The sequence below is a fragment of the Lipophrys pholis genome (genome assembly GCF_963383615.2).
Source record: "Lipophrys pholis genome assembly, chromosome: 22".
Lineage (NCBI taxonomy): Eukaryota > Metazoa > Chordata > Actinopteri > Blenniiformes > Blenniidae > Lipophrys > Lipophrys pholis.
In genome coordinates this window covers 2,267,861-2,292,101 of record NC_137644.1, presented here as the reverse complement: position 1 = coordinate 2,292,101, position 24,241 = coordinate 2,267,861, and the positions used below count along the sequence as shown (strand labels likewise).

Here is a 24,241-nt window from a genome sequence, read left to right as displayed (position 1 = left end):
AGCCGCCCACTGACTCATCTGTGTCATAATGCTTCAGCCAATCAGCAGCTGCCGTCTGCCGACATCACATTGTCTACTGGCAAGAAGAACCATGAAAGTACCTGGTACGGTACCAGATGCGGTACCAGGTTCCAACACATTACGGAAAAACATCAATGGCGAGGCGAGTAGGGCTGAGGAGGAACTACTGGGAAAGTGTCATAAGAACTGACATTCAGACATAATATTTTTAACCAAACTGAAGCATAGAGTCTGAACTTCTCCAGGAGCCTCTCCTGGGTCACATTCTGCTTCAGACATAGCGATGAATACACCGCTGTGGAAGAAGGAAAGACAAGACAGACGGAGGAGTCCAGTCCATCTTTTATTCTCTTCCAGCAGTTTCACCAAACGATGAATCACCTGAGCCAAGCAGTGCAGCTTGTTTTCCATCAGTCCTGCGGGCCGACTGTCTCCCAAGCCGTGGAGGGACAGAAGACGTTGGGTTTTCAGAGCATTGCATTTCTTATACGCTGGTGGGTCACGCAGAAGTCCCATCACCCTGCGAGTGGTGGATGAATCTAGCGCCATGACAACATGAAAGTACTTTGTGTCATCCACCGTAATCCGCACAAGTGGAACTACGCTTCAATGTGCTGGAACTACGTCTCCAGATCCTGTTGCCAAAACTCATTTTCACCCATTTTACTGTCGCAATGTAAACTGCATCACACCACCATCGCAAGAAGCCGGCTTTTTCTCTGAGGTTGCCAGATCTGACTCACTGCTGCCAGCTCAAACACAACGTATACCTCTCAATAAAAACCAGCCCAAATCTCAACCTCGAGAGAAACATATGTCAAACCCTACAGTTATTAAAGAACACACACTCATAAACACAAAACTGCACGAAATAAATAAAGAAAAAAGGAAAGAGAAATACAGGGGATTTGGGGAAACTTGCCCAATCTGGCAACACAGGAGGAGCGTGGAGTCACACGGACCGACGCAGCTCAGAGACCCAGAAACAGCCTGTTGTCTGTGGCGCTCACAGGAGAGACTTTCAGACTGGCTGGAACTCAGGACCGAGTTGGGGTTTGAGGAAACACACTTGGAACACAATGTTGTACAAAAAACACACGACATTGTTGAAAAACTGTACAATATGGGGCCTTTAAGTGGCTTCGTAGTATAAGTCACATGACCAGACAAACTAAAACAGACTTGCCTGGAGAATATGTTAATTATGTGCTAGGTTTCATGGTGCTCTCCAGGTACTCCTTTACTCCTCTGAGGTTCTTACCACCTGACCAGGATGCTTCGCCCTTTTTAAGTTTCATTTGTCGCTGCCACAGAGAAACTGAATGTTCTTCTGATGGCTACAGGATTACCTCGTTCTGGATTTAGCTTGTGTTGCATAGTTGATCTCCTTCTCCTCCCAAATGTCCTCCTCTTCTTCAGCATCATCAAATTGGCGTATCCTCTCTTTACAGCAGGCTTCAAAAGCAGCCGCATTGGCCTGAGGGCGGAGAGACATTTCAGGATTGAATGACGCCTCGGATCATGACGAGCATTAATAAATAAATGGTTTTTAACCACAATGGACACATTATTTATTATTTGTTCTAATTCAAAACTGTAAATCAGAACTGAATAAAGGAGGAATAACTCAGGATTCTTGGACACTTACACTATTATCATCAGCATCTAGATTGAAGTTTATTTCGGCAATTCTGTCAAATGTGGCGCTGAGAAGAGAGGAGACACACTGATCAACCACCAAACAACATGCAGCAATAAAAGGATGGAACACATCTATTAACTACAACACAACCAATTACAAGTGAACCAATAAACTATCACTTTAACCAATTGTTGTTACAAAACCGTCTTGAGTTGAGTTCTGAACCCGAGTTTTTAAAAGTCTAAACTAAATTCTTCGAATGCTTACTTGATATTCTCGTCATGCTCACTGAACTCCTCATCATTGAACCCAAACTGATCCACAAAGTTGGCGGTCATCTGTTGGATCTGGTAGTCCGAGAACGCCTGAGGAAGGAAACTCGTAAGTTCATGTTGTTCTCGGTGTTTATAACCAACCGTTCAGCGGGATGGGAATGTGGCCTGGAGATCGGGTGTGACGTCCACGACACGACATGCATTACACGCCTTTTTGAAACACGTGTGGGATGCTGATGTTTGACACGCCGATGACGCAGAAGTCAGGAGAATGGTTTGGTTTAATAGCAGCAGTGGTTTCTCCAACGAGTACAACTAACCCCAACCTCAGGCTCAGTTTACACAACAATGTTTTTGCATCTTTATTTCAGAAAGGTTTTGCATTTGTTTGCCAATGTTTTGTAAACTATGTCTATTTACACAGAAACGGGAGAGAAGCTAAAAATTATGTAGTTTTCATTTTGGACCACTAGTAGGTGCTGTTTGTTCTTGAAACCACACGTGTGGTTTCATGAACTATAAACTATATTTCTAAACATAAACAATGTGAGTACATGGACATTCGTGTGGCAAGACAGACTGCAACTCCGCACACTGAACATAGTTGTTATTGCCCCAGGATAGAAGAACTATTGACTACGACCGTGGTGCGCATGCGCAGTAGCAGCGTTTCAAGAATGTTGAGGAATGAGTTTTAATCCGTTTCCATAGAGACGGAGTCAGAGCATTTTTAAAAAGTTCCACTACAAGAAGTAGTGTTTTCAGTGGCTACGGGCACCGCTGTCATGTGAAGCGGTGGTCGGCTCGATTTCAAGCAGCAGCATTTTTCCACGAACCGGCAGGACGGCATATGAAAAGGCCTTGACGAGGACACCATGTGACGAGGACACCATGTGACGAGGACACCATGTGACGAGGACACCATGTGACGAGGACACCATGTGACGAGGACAGAACCACGTATTAAAAAAAACTGACAGACTTAAGTGATCGGGAAAAACATTCAAATCATTTACAGGCTCTGCTTCTTTTTGGACACGGCCATCTGGAGTATCTGACAGTGAAATACTTTTCATTGAGGATAATCTTACCTGCTGCAGAGACAGGTCGTTGGGGAAAGGACTCTCCATGTCGTCGTCCTCACTGGACGAGTGCATGTTGTGGGTGCTCACCTGTTGATGTTACAGGACATCTGGTCAACAAACGTGTGTGCTTCTGTTCTATAACGTGTTTTACTCTCTTACACTACTTCAAATAAGTTTATCAGCAGTGTAAATGTATCTGAAGACACAGTGAGTCGTCTCCTGCTGTGAGACCATGAGCATGACCCCAGAGGCCGCTGCCACGTTCGCTGGAATACTGGACGCTTTCAATGCTCAAAGAAAGATAAAGTGGTAAAAAAGAAACCGTCAAGTGGATTTTCTTTTCCTACCACAGATTCCAGGGAGAGCCCAGCAACCCTACTCACTTCAAGACTAACTCCTTTTAAGTTTTCACAATTATAAAGCAGGTTATTTGTTATAAATTCATCAGTCTTTAGAAAGTGGAGAGACAAAACATACAGTAAATTATTTCAGGAGGAGAGGAGACGTGTGTATATATATATATATATATATATATAGGAAGGATATAGAATAGAGGATAGATGGATATCCATATGGTTTGGGTACAGTTAACATCAAGCAGTTCTAATAATTAACTGACACATCTGACTTTAGTTGCTTGTAAGTTTTATTTCATTTGAATCTGAAGACACGCCTCACATATCCTGCTCTGACATTAACCTCAGCTGTGTGGTCACACGCTTGACCCTGCACGGCGTATCGGGTTGGAGGTAGGAGAGAAGAAGGGAAACAAGCTGGTTAAAGAACTGGCGATTTTTCTTAAGACTGGTTGAAGTGAATGTCTTACGAGCTCGACCGTGTTCCTCCTGTTGGTCTCTCTCAGCGTCTCGTCCACAAAGCTCTCCCAGCGACCTCTGCAGTCTTCAGGCAGCTCTGCAACAGGGGAACCCCCACCTGGGATTTTAACTTTTAAAGGCTTAATCAGTCAGAATTTAAACTTGGAAAATTCGGAGTGCAGGGGTGTGTCGTTACCTTTGATGAGGTCAGCGATCTGGGCCTGTACCGGTCCTTTCTCCAGGTTCTGCACCACCATGTTGGCGATTTTGGTCAAATGACCCATATTACCTCTCCTGGCGCCGCCGTCAGTCCTGAGATGAACAAGCACACACACTTTACACGTTAACACCACGTTTCAAGTGAAAACGCATTCTTTTTAAGGTCCGAGCCCGAGCAGAGCTGGGTGACACCTGATAGGAATGCAAGGAAATGTTAATAATAATAATAATAATAATAATAATAATAATAATAATAATAATAAATTGTATTTGTAACGCACTTTATATTTAAACAATCTCAAAGTGATACAAACATTTTTTTAAGGAAAGATTGTTAAAAGAAAAGGTCGGTCAGGGCGAGAAAAGTCTGTTAAAGTTTAAAAGGGACACATAAAACATTAAAAAAGGCTTTTTTTTTTTTTAAAAGATAGGTTTTTAGTTTTTGTTTAAAAGCATCAGTGATTTGTGGAGCCCTCAGGTGGTCAGGGAGGGCGTTACAGAGTTTTGGGGCAACTGAGGAGAAGGCCCGATCACCCATCGTGCTGAGGTTGGTTCTGGGGACTTGGAGGGAGCCGAGGGAACAATCACAGTTCTGGGGGATGAGAAGTTCTTGGAGGTAAGGGGGGGGGGGGGGGGGGGGGGGGTTGATGCATTGGTGGGTGACGAGGGACACCTTGTACTCAATTCTGAGCTGGACAGGGAGCCAGTGATGTGGTCGTGTTTTCGGACCTTCATCAGGATCCTGGCTGCTGTTCTGGACGTACTGCAGTCTTTGGAGGCTCTTGCCCGAGTTCCCCATGAGGGGTGCTTTGCAGTAGTTCAGCCTTGAAGAGACTAAGGCGTGGACTAGCTTCTCTGCATCAGCCAGAGTGAGTGTTGGGAGGAGTTTGGCGATGTTCCTGAGGTGGTAGAAAGAGGTCTTGCAGATGTGTTTGATGTGGGTGTATTATTATTATTATTACGTTATCTTTTATATTTTATGGTCATTGCACATGTGTCTGGCAAAATGGCTCCGTAGCGCCACTTTAAACCCAACAGGAAGTCCGCCATTTCCCCACACCATTTGGTTCTGTGGCGTTCACATTCACTTTAGAAACCGGACTAAACCACCTGGAAAACGTCATGCAGTTACAACAGCTGCTGGTTTGGGGGCGCTGTCGCTCGAAACAGAGAGCAAGCAAAGAAGAAACACGGCTCACTGATTGATCCAGACCAGAAGAAGAAATCCCACCGCTTTAGCCCTTGGTGGCTAGGATAATTAGCTCATCGCTAATAGGTAACCGCAAACAACCACGATTATATATATATATATATATATATATATATATAGAGAGAGAGAGATTAGGGATGCACAGATACCACTTTTTTTTTCCAAAATGAGTACTGTATGAGTACTGACCGATACAGAGTACTTAAATTTACTGACTTTTTTGACACAGCCACTTAAACTATTAGAAAACATTGCGTGCATGGCCCTTTAACGGACGCGCTGCTAGCTTGACCACTGTGCCTGAGAGAGAGAGCGTGCTATGGAGCAGGTCGAGCACGAAGCTGTACATAAAACAAACTGGCAATAAATACAACAAGTGTTCATCTCAGGAACTGAGTTCTATGTCCTGCTTAACACCGGGTGTGAGGCGGGGTAGTTAACCGCTCCTCATTGCCCGCCGTGATGTACGCTCCTTACCGTGCCTTGCAGCGGCGTGCCGTAAACCGCGCTATTATGTCTTCAGTGTATCTCCCTACATAACAAGGATGTGGACTCCAGTAGCCGATTAACCTTTAATATACAGTGGGGCAAAAAAGTATTTAGTCAGCCACCGATTGTGCAAGTTCTCCCACTTAAAATGATGACAGAGGTCTGTAATTTTCATCATAGGTACACTTCAACTGTGAGAAACAGAATGTGAAAAAAAAATCCAGGAATTCACATTGTAGGATTTTTAAGGAATTTATTCGTAAATTATGGTGGAAAATAAGTATTTGGTCAATAACAAAAATTCAACTCAATACTTTGTAATATAACCTTTGTTGGCAATAACAGAGGTCAAACGATTACTATAGGTCTTTACCAGGTTTGCACACACAGTAGCTGGTATTTTGGCCCATTTCTCCATGCAGAGCTCCTCTAGAGCAGTCATGTTTTGGGGCTGTCGCCGAGCAACACGGACTTTCAACTCCCTCCACAGATTTTCTATGGGGTTGAGGTCTGGAGACTGGCTAGGCCACTCCAGGACTTTCAAATGCTTCTTACGGAGCCACTCCTTCGTTGCCCGGGCGGTGTGTTTGGGATCATTGTCATGCTGGAAGACCCAGCCACGTTTCATCTTCAAAGCTCTCACTGATGGAAGGAGGTTTTGGCTCAAAATCTCACGATACATGGCCCCTTTCATTCTTTCCTTAACACGGATCAGTCGTCCTGTCCCCTTAGCAGAAAAACAGCCCCAAAGCATGATGTTTCCACCGCCATGCTTCACAGTAGGTATGGTGTTCTTGGGATGCAACTCAGTATTCTTCTTCCTCCAAACACGACGAGTTGTGTTTATACCAAAAAGTTCTATTTTGGTTTCATCTGACCACATGACATTCTCCCAATCCTCTGCTGTATCATCCATGTGCTCTCTGGCAAACTTCAGACGGGCCTGGACATGCACTGGCTTAAGCAGGGGGACACGTCTGGCACTGCAGGATTTGATTCCCTGTCGGCGTAGTGTGTTACTGATGGTAACCTTTGTTACTTTGGTCCCAGCTCTCTGCAGGTCATTCACCAGGTCCCCCCGTGTGGTTCTGGGATTTTTGCTCACCGTTCTCATGATCATTTTGACCCCACGGGATGAGATCTTGCGTGGAGCCCCAGATCGAGGGAGATTATCAGTGGTCTTGTATGTCTTCCATTTTCTGATAATTGCTCCCACAGTTGATTTTTTCACACCAAGCTGCTTGCCTATTGTAGATTCACTCTTCCCAGTCTGGTGCAGGTCTACAATCCTTTTCCTGGTGTCCTTCGACAGCTCTTTGGTCTTGGCCATAGTGGAGTTTGGAGTCTGACTGTTTGAGGTTGTGGACAGGTGTCTTTTATACAGATAACGAGTTCAAAGAGGTGCCATTAATACAGGTAACAAGTGGAGGACAGAAGAGCTTCTTAAAGAAGAAGTTACAGGTCTGTGAGAGCCAGAGATCTTTCTTGTTTGAAGTGACCAAATACTTATTTTCCACCATAATTTACAAATAAATTCTTTAAAATTCCTACAATGTGAATTCCTGGATTTTTTTTTCACATTCTGTCTCTCACAGTTGAAGTGTACCTATGATGAAAATTACAGACCTCTGTCATCATTTTAAGTGGGAGAACTTGCACAATCGGTGGCTGACTAAATACTTTTTTGCCCCACTGTATGTCCACACAGAACATACACGGAGGAGCTGCGGTCCACACACACATACACACACACCCTTTTGTCCGTCTCAACTACGGCAGCCCTAGTAGGTCAAAATACACAACACGCGCGCTGCCGTAAAGCAGTATCGGGTAGGTCGTGGTATCGGTGGCACTTTTGTGAGTACGAGTACTCATGCCTGGTATCGAACCGATACTGGTATATCCCCTATATATATATATATATATATATATATATATATACATACATACATACATACAGGGTTGGGGAGTAACGGACTACATGTAACAGTGTTACGTAATTTGGATACAAATTTTTTTTAAACTGTAATTCGTTACAGTACATAAAAAAATGTGTAATCTGGTTACAGGTATATTAGATAAAAGCTGGGATTACAATAGAAAATCAGATTGCATAAACTAGAAATGCAGCCGACACATGCACCATCCACTGGCATTGCGACGCTTCCCGACACTTTCAGGCAGACCAACACTAAACCTGACTGAAACGACGCGTTGCCATGGATACTGCCGGCAGCTGTTCTCGTCATAGCTCCTCCCCGAGAAAGAAACACATTTTCTGGCTGGAAACTCCGACATCATTTTGTTTTGAAGTGAGAAAAAGGTTCTTAACCTCTCTGTCGGCTGGGAGGGACAATTTGCATTGTACAAAGTGTGTCAACGTCTCACCTGAAGAAACTTCTCCAGGTAGGAAACAACCTGGTATTAGGGATTAATTGGGGCTAAACGCACCATAATTTTTTTTTTTTTTTTTTAAAGTCTGCTCATTGACTCAGTAGCGGGTCCAGCGGGTTGTTCAGTTATTATCAATCAGTGATTTATGCTGCCAGATACAACCTCTCAATCGTTTATATTTAGTCAGGAAAAAACCCCCAACAACATTAAAACCAACGAGAGAGAGAGAGAGCGAGAGAGAGAGAGAGAGACTGCATGATGACAGGATTTGATATCTTTGTTAAAGTGTTCTGGTGTGGCAGCATGCCGTTGGAGGGCAGATCATTGTGACCACCTGCTTGTACTTACAGGCCGTTTCCTGTTTACCTTTACATATCTTCTGTTTGTTGTGAAAAGATGAGCACACTTTCTTGAATAGAAACTGTTTTGAGGACGAACACTTGAATAATTGAAAACTTTTTGGTGGCTCCTGGTCAGCCAACATGGCAACCTGCCGGTTTGCTGCAGAATTACTTCTGTGGTCGTTAAATTAGGCTTTTCAAAGCAAAACTAATGACTTTCACTTTCTCAATCAGTTATCAGGTAACTTAATATTATTCCACTCGGTATCGTGCTGCTCTGGAGTCACAGTACTGCGCCCAGAGACGCTGCTGCTTTGGTAAGGGAGTTTAAACCCGTTTGAAATTCACGTAGCACGTCTGTACGGCGGCGTCACCATTTCCTGCGCACTCTTGCCGCCTTCACACAACGTGCACGGCGGCGCCATGGCTAGCGCGAGCAGCCTAAAAAAAGGACGACTTATGTCCACTTCTTGGAAATAAATCGGCGGTATGGAAGAATTTGGGATTCCAACGGAAAGACGGCTCAACAGACAAAACTCACTCCATATGCAAACAATGTCAGTGTGAGTTAAAATACTCTGGAAACACAACGAACACCTAAAGAAGAAGCACGAGCTCGACCCGCATGCTAGCTCCGCCGTAACCGTGTTTGACGTCACGCTAGCTTTGGCCAGGTTCTTTACAAAAACGCTGAGCAACAACTGGAAAAGAGCGATGAGGATCACAGGAGCCATTTCATATGTAAAGATATGACACCTTACAGTGTTTTATTGTTACACCACTACTGTTTACACTCTTTATTTAATGCCTGACACCTGAAAGACATTAGAAATAAAATTGTCAAATCATATTTCAGTTGTTTTTGGTCGGACCAAATAGGGGAACGTGAACACGCCCTCAGAAATTTCACAATTATGGCACTTAAATGTCACGTTTGCCCACATTTCCATTACTCTGTGACGTGCACCAAACCTCAGCATGCACCACATTCCAACATGCAAGGACCCATTCAACGCTGCTTGCAGCTTTATTTGTGTTTTGGCATCACAAAAGTTTCAATATCCCAGGTATACGGTATTACCATCGCTAATTACAAATCACTTCACGGTTCCTCATTCACACATAAGTCTCTCGTTATAACAATATAAGTCATTACCTTATAAGGTGAAATGTTTCACTTTTTAACACAACAAATATTATATTGTTATGTTATCATACAAAGCGTCCGTTGTGCAAAATAATACAACTTTAGTTTGTGAAGAGATAAGACGGAGTCCTCTCCTCTCATCTGCTTAACTCACAAGTGTGTGAATTGACCTGGATAAGACAACTTTAGCAATATTGCTATTACAAGTGACTCAACTATAAAACTACCAAGTCCCAGGAGAATTTGGACACACTGGAGGCAAATATTGCCATCAATGTCTCGCTGCCTGCACGTGTGCAGAAGAACCATTTACTCTGGCCGTGTAGCAGCGTCTCTGGCAGCAGAATGGAGACGGAGCATGCGCTTTTCCACAAAGTGGCACTTTCTCCCTTTTACACGACAGAGCCCCAGTTTTCAGAAAGCTCAGCCTTGGGAACCGTTCTCAAAAAGCTGTGTTTTCAGTGGCTCTGGGCACCGTTGCCGTGAAAACGGCAACCGGAATGCAATGAAAGACGTCATGTAAACGGGGCCCAAGTTTGACAAGCAACAACACAGATCGACTGCACAGAAGATGCAAACTCCATCAATAAAAAGACGGATAGTCAGTAATTCATGCAAATGAAGCAGACTTACTGGATTTTGTCATTCTCCTCCCAGGCGTCGAGGATTCTCTGAACCAGTCGACACTTCTGGAAGAGCTGCAAGATTCCAACAAAACACTAAATGACTGTGGCGATAATCCAGAGAAAACACTCCCTGGTAAAGTCCTGGCACGCTGCACTTACATGTGCCACAAGGGCGTTGTGGATTGAGGTCTGTGGGTCACTGGACCGGCCTGGCTCCCCTCCCTCGCTGCTTTGTGCCTCGGGGTTGGACTCTGCTGGGTTCTCCTCGTGGTTCTGGAGGCCCGTGCCGGGCCGCTCTTCTGTGGAGGGATGGTTCAAAATAGCTGCCACGCACAGCTCCACTTGGAAGTGCAAAAAGTTATTCCATGTGTATTTGAAGAATAGATCCTGTGCAGATGGAGGACAGGAGAAGAGTGTGAGCACATTGGAGACATTCAGTGCTTCAATTATCAGGCTTTTTCTTCCATTTATCCTTCATCCACGGTGCAGATAACCTTTCAAATGACACCATATCAGCAGCTTTGTGCAGAGGAAGTTTACCGCTCACGCAGCACTTTGGTCAGTGGCTGTGATAAGATAATCAGTGGTGCCCCCGTTTCATGACCAGGCAAATGTGACGAAACACATTAAAGGTAGAGTACATACATGGAACGAGCCAGAATCATCTTCTCTCACACTCTTAACCCTCTGAGAGCCGAAGCTGTAATATTGTTCCAAACATCTGAACCAATCGGATTTCCATCTGCTCCCAGTAGGTTGCAGTCAGATTGGGCTTCAATCCTGACGTCACGTGTGTGTTTAATTTTTAACTTGTTCTCAGAGAGTGACCGTGTGAACAGCCGCAGAGCAAATCACAGCGACAACACAAAATAAAAATGTGTTTCTTCACCTGCGACACATGAAGCAGTGCACTTTGATAATGTTCAGGCTTTTTGTCTTATGGGGGCAACAGGGGAGCTTTGAACAGCAGAGGAGGGTAAAAACAGAAATTGTACCACGAGTAGATCAGGTACTTAGAGAGTGATGACTATATTGGACAAGATCTGAAAAAACGGTAAATCCACTGACTCCATATGTTTTTTGGACGATGACTCCTGAGACTTCATCACAAACAAAATCAACAGACAAGCTACACCAGTTAACCTTTTTCTACTTTGCACATGCAGTTCATTTCAAGTATTTCCTGTTGTGTTCTCACCATTATTTAAAAATGTAGGGAAGGCACTTTTGTGGTTCTTTATATACAAAGTTGTCACGCCGCACTGGAAGTGATTGAAGCAGGAAGTGAGCGTCATCCACACGTCTTGTGGCCATTGTTTGAAACTGTTGTTAGCGCTCCTGTTATCCTCGCTCTCTTCTAAGACAATGTCTGTAAGTAACTCAAACTTCGAAATTTCAGCCTCACTGTTGTTTGTCCTAAAGTTTGGTCAAATGCTAAAGCGGTTGCCAAGCTACGCTAAGAAAGACTAATTATTGTTCACTGCTCCCTGACAAAACTAGTGTTATAGTAGCTTTGTGGCGGGGCGAGTTGGTCACATTAACTGTTTAAAGCCTTTTGAAACATGCATTTGACATGTGTGTTCAATCGTGTTGCAGATCCACTAAAAGGTGCCATATAAATTTCACGGTCCTTGGGAACCCGTGCCATGAAGTTTGTTTTTAGGATATTTATCTGTTTGCAAAGTTAGCCCAAGAAATTTTATTGTTTAAGTTGAAAGGGTTAGGAGTTCGGTGTGGACCTACCAGTAGTAGGTCCATGGTGGTTAGATTGCAGAGCTCCTGGCAGATACTGGGAGCATTGGTCTGCAGCAGGGAAGCCACCAGCCGGGCCACGTGAAGGCGGGCGTTCCCGAGTGGCTCCTCTAGAACGCCAACGGTCGTCAATATTGCACTTTTCTGTGGCAGGAACAAGAGACGTGTATAAACTTGTGCAGAAAACGCTTTGAATTAGACAGGGTCAAAAATACATGAACAATACATTAGAGGGGGAAAAAGTATCTGCAGAGTGGAGAAAATAAGTTTCAACTTGGGAAAAACCCAAAAAATATTTTATGGATTCTGCAGCGATACAATAAAAAAATAAAATAAAAAATAACCTGTGCCAGTTTTTTCTTTTGTTAATTGCAGCTAAAGCAGCTATAGTTCTGTGGTTGTTTCTGGTGATGGCTCAGTCAAAAACAACCTCACGTTGCACCACTGTGGCTTTCAGACAACAATAAGGAGGAATAAAAAAAAACAAAAAAACAACCACCACCTCTCAAACAGGCAGTGGAAAAAAAGGGAACTGTGTGTGTGTGTGTGTGTGTGTGTGTGTGTGTGTGTGTGTGTGTGTGTGTGAGTGAGATAGAGACTTGGCTCTGTGGCATTGTGGGTGATACCTTGGGGGGATCCAGAAGAAGCTGCTGGAAGTCCTTTAAATGGGGCTCAATGGCATTTAAAATACTGCTGTTGACAGTGTAAGACCTTTCGTAACCCTGAGAATACAGATCCATCAGCCCAACCTCCAACCTGGAACACAGAAGCAGGAAAAATCGTTAGACTATCAAAACAAAGTGCAAAGAAAAACTACATGAATTTAGTCATTTTCTGCAGTGAATGGTCATTTAGCGTCCTCTGATCTGCATCTACGTCACAAGTAGAGACAAAGCCGAAGTGGTTAGCCATGTAGCGTTGTGGTGGAAAAAGCATGTAAACCTCTCGACCATTGACTAGGGGGAAAAACAAACAACAACAAAAAAAACTAATGGAGTCAGGAGTTGGCAAAAACCTTGAATCTAACCAAAGAAACAAGATTGAGCCACGGAAAAGCTGGATCACAAAACTCCCCCTACGCTCTTCACCTTTTACTAAACAGCCAAACTGACCAGCTTGATTTACCAACGTCTAGGAACTCGTACTACTACTTTAACATACAGAGCAAATAAAGCTTCCTGGATCAAAACACACACATTTCATGATTTTCATGTTATAATGAACTCAGTTTTACAGTACTGACGGAACAATTGCAACCATGGAACCATTTCTGTACAGTATTTTCTAGGCCACGTGCTGTGTACAATCACCCCGACTGATAGAAACACTTAACTTTTCACCTATGCTATCTCCTCGACAGGAAGAACCTGCTGCAGATAACAAGGGCTCTGAAAACTTACACTCAAGAACTTTTGAGCTGCATGAAGCCAGAAGTTAGGAAGCAATCTCAAAAACTATAGATCCTCCACAAATGGTAACAATCATGTCCTGTACTTAGATTCCATTGGAGTTAATGCAGGATGCTCAAAATACACAAAAAGAAGAGCTGAAGACTTAATGAACATCTGCGTTCAGGATGTCACAATATGCAAAGAAAATGACACCAAATAATAAGATATATTTTAAGTTTATTCTTGGTCTGAAATCAATTTGACAGTATTAAGATTGGCGCTGCCACACCCTACTACCATACTACTACATACTACCTACTACCACACCATATTTATTGTATTAGTCACTTTTTATTTATATACATGTTTTTCTTAATAACCTGGTAAATGTGTGTCATGTATTTTTATTGTATTGGTCAATAACAAATCAAATCCTGTCTCTGTTCCTCCTCCTCCTCCTCTTCTTCCTCCTCCTCTTCTTCCTGCTCAGTCAACATTTGTTCTGAACCAAATAAAGTTATGAAATTTCAGGATTAGAAAGTCAAAATATTAACAAATACGTGGTTTTACTGTTCGAAAGCGTCACTTAATCCATTGAAGTTGTTTTTATGTGTTGAAGTCGAGGGAGTTTTTAATAAGTTTAAAAATTATCTATATTGAATTTGCCTATAATTATTATGCAAATTCAAAACGGCAGACGAGGAGAAGTTTCCCAACTACGTAATTCGAGGGAATCCCGAGGAATTACGGGACGCTATCTAATCAGAATGCATATTTTCCGGGTAAGACGCAGCGCGTCACTGTCCAAAATGCAGATCATGAATCGGGAAGGAAATACCAGCCGCGGTCTTCACATACCGACATGGAGAATCTGGTGTTGACTGATGAAACCAAGACATGCTTGTGGCAGAGAGGTGAGGCACCTGATCCACATCAGGTGCCTCACCTCTCTGCCTATAAAGGAGTTTCTGCCCGGAGACAGGGGTGACAGGCGGGAGTTAGACTGACATGCAGAAGAGCCTGAAAGAGCGAGCAGTGTCGGAGTTTTGTTTAATTTAATAAAAATTTAATTTTTTGGAACTTCTGTCTCTGTGGGAGAACCCGATGGTGGCGTGCATCACTGCTTTACACAACTTTTGGCAGTACTTTTACATGACAACAGAGCTCGGAGTGACTGAAAATACTACTTTTTGAAAACGGCCCCCCAGGTAGAACTTTTTAAAACACTCCCAACTCTGGAAACGAGGGAAAACTCAACTTCTCTGAACTGATGGCCACAGCAAATAGTTCTTCTGCACATGCTCAGTAAATGGACAATTACAGCTCCAGATGTCTCAATCACACTTTTTGGCCCCAGGATGCCGACCCGATTTTTCAGATTTGAGTATCAGCCGATCCGATACTTACATTGCTATTGCTATATTTGCAAATATACTTTAAGTATATTGTGGCAGAAACTAAGTTGTCTAAAGCTAAAAGCTTCATTGGAAGATATTTGTTTCACTAGAATTACTGTAAAACTCAAAGGATCCAAATCCTTATCAGAATGATGCAACAGTTTATTTTAACTCAGTGACAATAAAAAAAATTAAATCTCAATTACATGCTGTGCTGTGTAATAACGAAGAGAACGTATTCATTTGGAATCTCTGGGCCACTTAAACTGGAGTAAAAAACTTCACCTGAATTGTTGGAAGAAATTAAAATTGTGAACATGAATCCCACTTGTGAAACAGCTTGACTAAAATATAAACAACAGAAACAGTATTCAGTGAAACTGATCAGAAAGACCCAATTCCACCTGAAAGTGGGTTAAACAGGTTGACTTGAAAAGAGAAGTCTTAAGAGATAAGATAAAAAAGTGCAAATCCAATCCCCTCAGTGCTGCAACATCCATCTGTCCTTCATTGCCTTCTTCTTATTCTCTGCATCACACAAAATGACATTTTATTGAGACTTTAACCGTTTGTGTCGTCCATCTTAAAATACTTCTGGACCGCTGACATGTAAGCCACTGGGTTGTTCTGGGTTGTTCTGGGTTGTTGATGCTGCCAACGGTCTGATTGCTACTCGTCTGTTTCTGGGAGGTTGAAAACGGGGATCAATAGATGGCAGCTGACATAAAAAAGATCGGTGAGGTGATCAGCCAGTAAATCCAGTGGATCAATAAATATTTTCTAATATCGGCACCGATCAAATGTCCATCGATCCGATCGGGTCATCCCTAATAATAACAACGTTTGCCCCCGTCAGGTCATGACTCCCAGTCCATATTCTCCTGGGACTTGGTGGTTTTAGAGTTGAGAGTCACTGTAGAAACAATCCAACTTGGTAAAACCTTTGTTAAAGCAAAACGGAAAAACGATGCCGTTTCACTTTCAACGGCCTGTAAATGGGGCCTAAGACTGATTTGGCAAACGGAGCATATGAACAGATGGTGTGACACTGGCATCGCAAACTAATATATGAACATCATCTCAACAGGGAAGTATAGTGGAGGAAGCATCATGGCTTGGGCTGCTTTTCCTGACCTGAGGTCTGGTGTTACAGCACAACAACACACACCAAACATGGGCGCGAATCTGGCTGCAAAAACAGAAATTCTTCCTTATGGAATGACCCAGCCAAGAGTCTGCATGTGACTGTAATATAGATGTTGAGGAATAACCGGAAAAAGACCATTCACATCAGATATTATAAGGATCTGGATGAGCTGAACCAATTCAGTGTGTTTTCTCAAAAGCTCATCAGCAACTACTGTGATCATTTGGTCCAAGTCACTGCTGATAATGGAGATTCAACAAGTTGATTTATTAATCAAAGGATTTTTCATCAACACTGTGCATGTTTTAATAGAACCGATCAACAAAAGCATAATATAGCATCATCATTTGTGTGCTAAGCAGTTTGTTTTAGTCTATACATGTGACTTAAATCTAGATCAGATGTTATGAGTCATTATCACAAAAAAACTGAAAATTCCAAAGGTTTTACATAGTTTGTTTGCAAGTGACTGAAAATATCACTCTAATACAAAAGGAGCTAATACAAGATGCACTTACAGACCTGACACTGCACCAAAAGCAAACAAGACGCCCAGAGAGCAAGATTAACGTGGAATCTGGCAATAAAAACTCACCCAGACCTCCTGGTCTCCAGTAAGGTAAGTAGCACTTGAGTTCCGTTAACGATGGAGGCCTCGCTCTTCTCCCCATCGAACATGTTCTTCAGAAGTCCCGCTACACTCTCCTGCCTGAAAGACGCCAGCGTCAGTTCAACAAACCAGGAAGAGTCACTTTTTATCTTATTTTATTGCGGGCCATAAAAAGTCCAACAAATAAAAAAAAGAATGAAAGACTTCGTCAAACAGGCTTTTCTACAGAAGTCTGTGTACACGCTGCAACATGCAGTATAGTTTTTTAAGAAGTCCTTTCAGCCCTGTGTGTTTCCAATCTCTACCTGTGAGGACATGACGGGACAAACATCGGACAAAACCAGGAGCATGCACTCCTTCCCCGGATGTGAATCAAACAGCAAACTTACGACTCCAGCACAGCCAACAGCGGGTCGGCCTCCATGTTCTCCTGCATCTGATTGGCCTGGTCTCGACTAAGGCGGATGATGTCGCAAAGCGTTTGTGACGCATTTGATTGTCTCTGGAAAAGCAAAGTCTTGGTTAGTAAACTGCAGTGAAAAGACGGCTAATGGAGTACCAACAGCAGATTGTAGCTTTCCATTCACCTCCTCATCTTTGCCAGTATGGATGAGTTCTGTGAGTCTTTGTACCAATCTCTCCTCATTCAGCCACTGTAGTCAAAGAAATTCAAACATTAGATTCTATGACGCCTTTAGACGAGCAGCGTTTTCCAACAGGTGTCCAGCTTGCTTACATGGAGGACCTCCTGTCTCAAGGGGGCCGGCTCCACGCAGCTGATGAGGCGAAGCAGCAGGTCCATCATGGCAGAGGCGTCAATGTGTTTGAGCACCAGACCTATGAAGCCTTCTTTTTTCTTTAGAAATGTGATCACCTGTGAAAGCACAGACCGGGTCAATGCTCTGACCCAGGGAAAACAGGTGTCCCACTTGTTGAGATGATCGCTGACCTGTTCGGTTTTCCGGGCAATCAGATTGCCGATGGTTTTGCTGAAGAAGCTGGCCAGAAGAGGGTTGAGAGGCGGGTCCTGCTCCAGGAAGTGGTACAGCATCTCCAGGAGCGAGTCGTCCGCACCAAGCTTATCATTTATTATGGACACGTCTGAAGTAAGCAGCTCACAAGCAATATTGGGAAACCTAATTAAAAAAAAAGACAGAATAACCGTCAGAAGACATCTTTGAGCACAATACGTTTGACGTGTTTTGTGCAGTCTGTGGGTGATGAAGCTTTAAGCACTGTGAGAAGGGTCAGACTTCATCATTTCATACAGCAGAACAGAGGATAAGTAAACTAAAAGAAATCCAGAAAATCTCACAAACTTTGGAGCTTTGGCCAAAATGGAATGAGCCTTCAGGGGCTACAAACAGCCCAGTTACATCTTGAGTGGACCGGACCGGACAAATAGCGCCATAAAAACCTTTAAATGGAAGCTTTTTCTTTGTTGTGGTTCAGAGTATACTTGATGAAAATGTATATATTTTCACAAAACCAAACAATTCCTGCTATCTCAACATAAAGCCAATTTTAATGAAACTTTCTGGTGTTAAATAAAGTGAAACATCCAAAAAACGTCTCCTATAGCTGTTGCATTATGGGTGTTTTTAAAAACTCACTGACAGCATGGCCTTGAGGCTAGTTTGATAGCAACAACGTCGCTCACTTTCATGGCAGCATCACCGATAATTCAGCTGGGGTGTCAGTGTTCTGTGGTGTCTGCCACTCTTCGAAAATGTGTTCCCTGTGAGTCGATCGTCTTTTCTCCACGAAGAACAGCTTCCACTAAAAGTCTCATCACTCGCTCCATCACTCTGTTACATTACACTTGTGCTGTACTTCAGAGAGCAGTGCAGCGGTGCTTATCCAGACTTCAGTTTTTGTCCCACATTGTGCCAAGTTTAGGGTTTTTTTCTGCACATCTTGCAACTGACCTCATAACTGTTCTCTGCGACAGTCAGCCATTCACCAGACTTTTTGTCCTGGAGTCAAACACCTCTGAACTTACATTTCCCCCCACCATTTTCTTGCATAATATAAATGTGACTGAGACATGACGGAATCCATGACTTAAGCCAATCAGATGCAGGAACGAGTCTGCACACCATGTCTCAATTTTGCAATTCCAAAACTTCCTTTTCATGACCTTGAATTTAAATAATCAAATTCAAAACATCGGAAGGATCCAAGGGAATCTTGTACAACTCAACATGGCTCAGTCCAAACGTCTCAATACTCTCACAACCACTAGCAGGCAGAGACGCAGAAACAAAGGGAGCTTCTGCTGATCTGTGACCTGACCTTTGTTCATCTCGTGGCGCTCTGTCCCACTACTAATGATGTCACAGATGACGACATCACAACTTCTGCAGCAGAGCGAGGTTTGAAGGAAAACAACTCTTCTCTTGTGGTTGCCTCCCGGATTGGACATTATGTAAAAAACATCACTCAAGAGATGGTTCAATGTGTCAGTTTAGTGTGAATGAGTGAATGAGTGTAAGTGTGTGTGTTGTGTGTGTGGAGTCGTACTTGAAGCGGCTCCTCTCCTCCAGCTCAGCAGATGGCTCTGTGGTGATGAGGCTGACCAGCTCCTGCATGCAGTGGTCCTGGGAGAGGAAGAGGAGCAGGCGGCGGTTCTGGGCCTTGCACTCCTGCAGGACGTCGTCCTCCTCCATCAATTCTCGCAGCGTCACGTCCTCCCGGTCCAGCAGCTGGTCGATGTGGGACGTGGTGTGCAAGTCGAACTTCCAAAACATGGTGGCCGCTGGGACGGTGGACACAGCCCTGCATCGCGGGACACAAGAAACAAGAGACAGAAGAGGAAAAAAGTAGAGGAAGAGCGAGGCGGAGGAAGAGCAGGGAGCACAGAGTGGTCATGGACAATGAAGGAGAGAGGGAGGAAAGGGGCACATAGGAGGGGAAGGAAGCAGGGGAGAGAAAACTGATGTAAACAAACAAGAAGTTTATGACAGCAGGATGACTTCAAATGATATACATGAAGAAAACTGTGCCGTCAATAACAAACAGACTGGGTCCATGTTGCATTAATGTGGGACACTTTGTAAAATCATAGTAAAACCTTGCATACATTCACACAGGCAGCGGTTCATGAAATAAATGGCCAATGTTCTGGAGAGATATTTGCATGTTGAGGCACACAAAGGTAAACCTCATCTTTAACTCTCACAGAACAGAAACTGTGTGTGTGTGTGTGTGTGTGTGTGTGTGTGTGTGTGTGTGTGTGTGTGTGTGTGTGTGTGTGTGTGTGTGTGTGTGTGTGTGTGTGTGTGTGTGTCTATAACAAGACTTCAGAGACAATGACAACTATTGTTGGACGATTAAACCAAATTGATGTCGTCAAAGTTTATACATTCAGAGGCAAAAAAAGAGAATAGTGAGACATACCAGTGGATGAAATGTGGATATCTTTATTCAGACCTCCCCCACGGGCGGGCAGGCATTTGTGTTTGTGCAGACGACAGAGAGTGTGGCGAGGCCTGGCATTTATCAGCATGGGTCTCCTCTTAAAACGCAGGCCTGTTTAGGAGATGAGACGCAGAGAGGCTCACCATAACCTGCACCACATGGAAAACCGTGGATGAGGGGGGGGGGGTATTAATCAGCAAGGTTTTAGCAGAAACAACATTTCACATCTTTGCAAACACATCCAGCCTGACGATGAAGGTTTCCCCAGAGGCTTTTTGCAGCGTGGTGTGGTCAGAGTGAGAGATTTGTATAAAGCATTAGGGTAATACTCAGAGAACATGATGGGTAACTGTTAAGCTGAATGCTATGTGCATATTTCATCACCTACTGAATATGATTCAGCCTTTGTTTCTCATGTCAGCACTACAATACAGAACTTCAAATTAGAATTGCACAAGAATAGGTAAACATACTGTTAAGTATGTTGATTTGTGATGCATACAAACACTTCATTGGATGATGTTAAAGTGATTGTGCCTAAACATTTCTTTCTCAATATGCCAGTGCTCTTTCAGTTTGCAACCTAGGTAAATGGAATTTGTGTGAACTGCTCAGGATTAATCGTACTTTTCTCTATTATTTACAATTCTGTCATGGCACAGTGCATGGAAAAGATATTTATACTGCAAACATTGATTATTGTGTAGGTCTTTTAATTGCTGTTAAATCGTGACATGTATTTGATGCCTTCGTGGCCAAAGAGCTGTGTTTAGTTCTTTGTGTGGTTACTGCAGCAGCTAATCTAGACAACCCAACACCAGCGAGCAGTGGCATTGAACAATTACACGTGCTGACTTTGTCAAAGTGAAGACGTCTCTCTGAGCAACACACTCTCCACTGTTGATCATGGAAGTAAAACTGAAGGGGGAACTCAAAGGCCCCACCCCTTTTCTGCCTAGGAGGACCTTTCCTTGCACATACAGCTGCGGCAGGAGCAGCGAGGTCCATCTGGCATACATTTACACAGTACACAAGTGCAATAATAACCCGCTGAACGCTCCCTGTGGACACCGAGCAGGAAGGCAAATGCTTGACTTTACATCCAAAATAGAACCCACCAGAGGCAGCCTCAACAAAAACAGTCTGCAGGCACATATAACGGATGATGAAAAGAGGAACAATGGCGCACATGTGGATGCTGTGAGTCGATGACAGTCTGTAATTAGACGAGTTGAGAAAGCAGGGAGATGAGGCGAATACACGTCTGCATGAGCCCTGCTTTGAGTGACAGCAAACTGATGTTGCACTACAAAACCCGGTGACATGCGCCACCAAATGATTAACTAATCTCGTGCAAACACAGGCTGCACTGTTTGCCCATCCTGTGGCTGCTTACTTGCACTTAGATGCACGGAAGTTGTAAAATTAGTTGAACAGACAAAAGGGGGCTCTTTTGGGGAGAAAACAAGAGATAGTTTTACTTCAGTTCAATAACAACACTCCTTCATGGCTGAAACGTTTAATTTCTGTTCCTCTAACTCCCATGATGGCTCAGTTTGAAGGACTTCAACCGTCTCACGGGCGCATCAATTGAGACTTTGACCAGCTGCAATGGTTTATTATGAATGTGACAGCTTAAGTTACAGACAAGGCATGTGACCATTTTATAATAAAGTTGAGTATTTATCGGTAACAATGAGTGATGCACTGGTGTCAAAGCTAAAGAAACGCAAACTGAGCCTCCATAGCCTTGGCAAGAAATGCACATCAACTGACTGGTGCTAAGAGCTCAGATTTCTGTTTACTTCAGAGTCCAGCAGCGTCACCACAAACCAAATAACGCCAGATTACATCCTTCTTTAACACACCGAGAAACGAGCGTGCAAACGCTGTAAAACAACACCTCGCGGAGGAAGTTTGGACTTAAATCACTCGAACAAGGCTCCGTTGTTGTTGGCCTCAGCCAGTCGACTCCACGTTCAACACCTAACGCTTGATTTTTCTGAACAATCTACACGATCCGAGTTGAAATGTGAGGAAACAAGTCTGGTTAATCTTCAACAAATCAAACTCGGTGACTCCGCTGTGTTCACTCCAGCTGAATAACTATCCGCTAAACGCGTTATTTTACTGTAGTTAGCTGGTTTACTGACCGCTTTCTGTAGATTTTCAGGCTGTAAACTTGATAAGTGAGCAGACGGTTCTTAGAAGCGTTAGTTCCTCCTTTCCCTTGATTAGCACGAAGGCTAATTAGCTCCGAGCCGTTAACGCGGAGTGAGCTTAACTTACCCCGCTCTTCCAACTTTACTCTCAACTTTGTCGGAGTTCACCTTAAACTCAATACGAGCCTTCATTTCCGACTCACCTTCGATTCACAAGTCTCCTCTGTCCCCGCCGTCTGGTTGTTGGTGGGTTTTCAGCGCCGCAGCGAAGCAGGAGCTAAGCAGTTAGCGGTAGCCTGGATAGTGATTTGTTTTGAAGAAGGGGGTCAGGCTACTGTTAGCCTAGCTCAACTCAGCTAGTCCCACTGTGGCTCTGAACACCCTCCCCCCCCCCCCCCCCCCCCTCCCCCCGCTCGCACGCTCCCCCGCAGCCACGGCTCCCTCACACTGGCAGCGGTGCGTGTTATTTCAGATCCGCCGCGCGGGATTTCAGTGATTCGGGCGCGGGGTGAAGTTTAGCACGCAAAGCAGGAAAAAAAACTCAGTCATATTTTTCCAATCAAAATGGCGACATGGTCACGGGAGCGCGCAGCGGACCTGCACCGGGGACGAGCGCCGACTTGAGACGGCGCGCCGAAGTGTGCGTAACATCCAGGAGAGCGAGATGGTGCCACGGAGCCAAACGTCTCCAAGAAACGCAACTTTTAGTGAAGCAGTGATGTTCACACTGGAAGAGCGTGTTTAATATTGTTTTCACTTTTGTTATGATCATGTGGAAAATTAAGCTATTTGTATTTATTTTTATTTGTCCACGAGGGTGACTCTCCACTCTTTCACTTTAATAAAGTTGCCGGCCTGCATGCAGTTCTTGTCCTCACCATTGAAGTGTGGGGGCGCTCGTCTGAAACGTCACATTAAATCAGACAGCCGCTCAATTTCAAACAGGGAAACTCGGTAAACTTTGGATTTTCTTATAAAAATAATGTGGGGGATTCTGAGGAGCAACACCAGGAGCTGGTCCAGGTCTGTGGAGGCTTCTGTTGGAAGGTAATGTCCATAAACTGTGTTATTAATATCCAGCACAGTGTTGTATTTGATGGTGCTGAGGACTGGAGCTCTGGTAGTCTGGACCTTTCTTTTTATTATTCTGATGGTCATGGGTGTTTGGTGTCAGTTATTGGTTTGTTGCGTGTTAAAGTATTTCAGAGGTTATTTTGTGCATTGACGTTCAAATGACTTTCAGACAAGACGTCCATGCAATGTCCAGGAAATTCATAGAAAACACTTTAATTGTGGCCCTGAAGCCTGTGGGGAAGAACAGTAGGCTTGTTTAATGAATGAGAGAGCAGGAGAGCAGAGAGAGAGCAGGAGAGCAGAGAGAGAGCAGAGAGAGAGAGAGAGCAGAGAGAGAGAGAGAGAGCAGAAGAGAGCAGAGAGAGAGAGAGAGCAGAGAGAGAGCAGAGAGAGAGAGAGAGAGAGCAGAAGAGAGCAGAGAGAGAGAGAGAGAGAGCAGGGGAGAGAGAGAGAGAGCAGAAGAGAGCAGAGAGAGAGCAGGAGAGCAGAGAGAGAGAGAGAGCAGGAGAGAGAGGAGAGAGAGAGCAGGAGAGCAGAGAGAGAGAGCAGAGAGAGAGAGAGAGCAGGAGAGAGAGAGAGAGAGAGCAGGAGAGAGAGAGCAGGAGAGCAGAGAGAGAGCAGAGAGAAAGCAGAGAGAGAGCAGAAGAGAGCAGAGAGAGAGCAGGAGAGCAGAGAGAGAGAGCAGAGAGAGAGAGAGAGCAGGAGAGAGAGAGAGAGAGAGCAGAGAGAGAGAGCAGGAGAGCAGAGAGAGAGCAGAGAGAAAGCAGAGAGAGAGCAGAAGAGAGCAGAGAGAGAGCAAGAGAGCAGAGAGCAGAGAGAGAGAGAGAGCAGAGAGAGAGAGAGAGCAGGAGAGAGAGAGCAGAGAGAGAGAGAGCAGGAGAGCAGAGAGAGAGCAGAAGAGAGCAGGAGAGCAGAGAGAGAGCAGAAGAGAGCAGGAGAGCAGAGAGAGAGAGAGCAGGAGAGCAGAGAGAGAGAGAGAGCAGAGAGAGAGAGAGAGCAGGAGAGAGAGAGCAGAGAGAGAGAG

The 24,241-nt window shown here is 44.1% G+C and overlaps 1 protein-coding gene across 5 annotated transcripts in view; it reads right to left on the bottom strand.

Moving 5' to 3' along the window:
- Positions 1-22,485, bottom strand: part of LOC308126935 (serine/threonine-protein phosphatase 6 regulatory subunit 2-like) — a 30,238-nt gene extending 7,753 nt beyond the window's left edge. Inside the window, exons 1-18 of one of the 5 annotated variants that reach the window (XM_080491636.1) lie at positions 22,347-22,485; positions 19,961-20,130; positions 19,085-19,339; positions 17,511-17,697; positions 17,298-17,435; positions 17,149-17,214; positions 16,951-17,063; positions 16,547-16,660; positions 12,643-12,772; positions 12,008-12,160; positions 10,424-10,651; positions 10,272-10,336; positions 4,035-4,150; positions 3,850-3,935; positions 3,030-3,110; positions 1,931-2,028; positions 1,670-1,727; positions 1,371-1,498 (exon numbers count right to left, since the gene is read on the bottom strand). In XM_080491636.1, the coding sequence (XP_080347762.1) occupies positions 1,371-1,498; positions 1,670-1,727; positions 1,931-2,028; positions 3,030-3,110; positions 3,850-3,935; positions 4,035-4,150; positions 10,272-10,336; positions 10,424-10,651; positions 12,008-12,160; positions 12,643-12,772; positions 16,547-16,660; positions 16,951-17,063; positions 17,149-17,214; positions 17,298-17,435; positions 17,511-17,697; positions 19,085-19,311 (1,988 nt within the window). In that variant the 5' untranslated portion in view covers positions 19,312-19,339; positions 19,961-20,130; positions 22,347-22,485. Of the gene's footprint in view, positions 1-1,370; positions 1,499-1,669; positions 1,728-1,930; positions 2,029-3,029; positions 3,111-3,849; positions 3,969-4,034; positions 4,151-10,271; positions 10,337-10,423; positions 10,652-12,007; positions 12,161-12,642; positions 12,773-16,546; positions 16,661-16,950; positions 17,064-17,148; positions 17,215-17,297; positions 17,436-17,510; positions 17,698-19,084; positions 19,340-19,960; positions 20,131-22,346 lie in introns of those variants that run through there. The other 4 variants (XM_080491633.1, XM_080491635.1, XM_080491634.1 and 1 more) reach the window with 4 other exon arrangements.
- Positions 22,486-24,241: the final 1,756 nt, after the last annotated feature.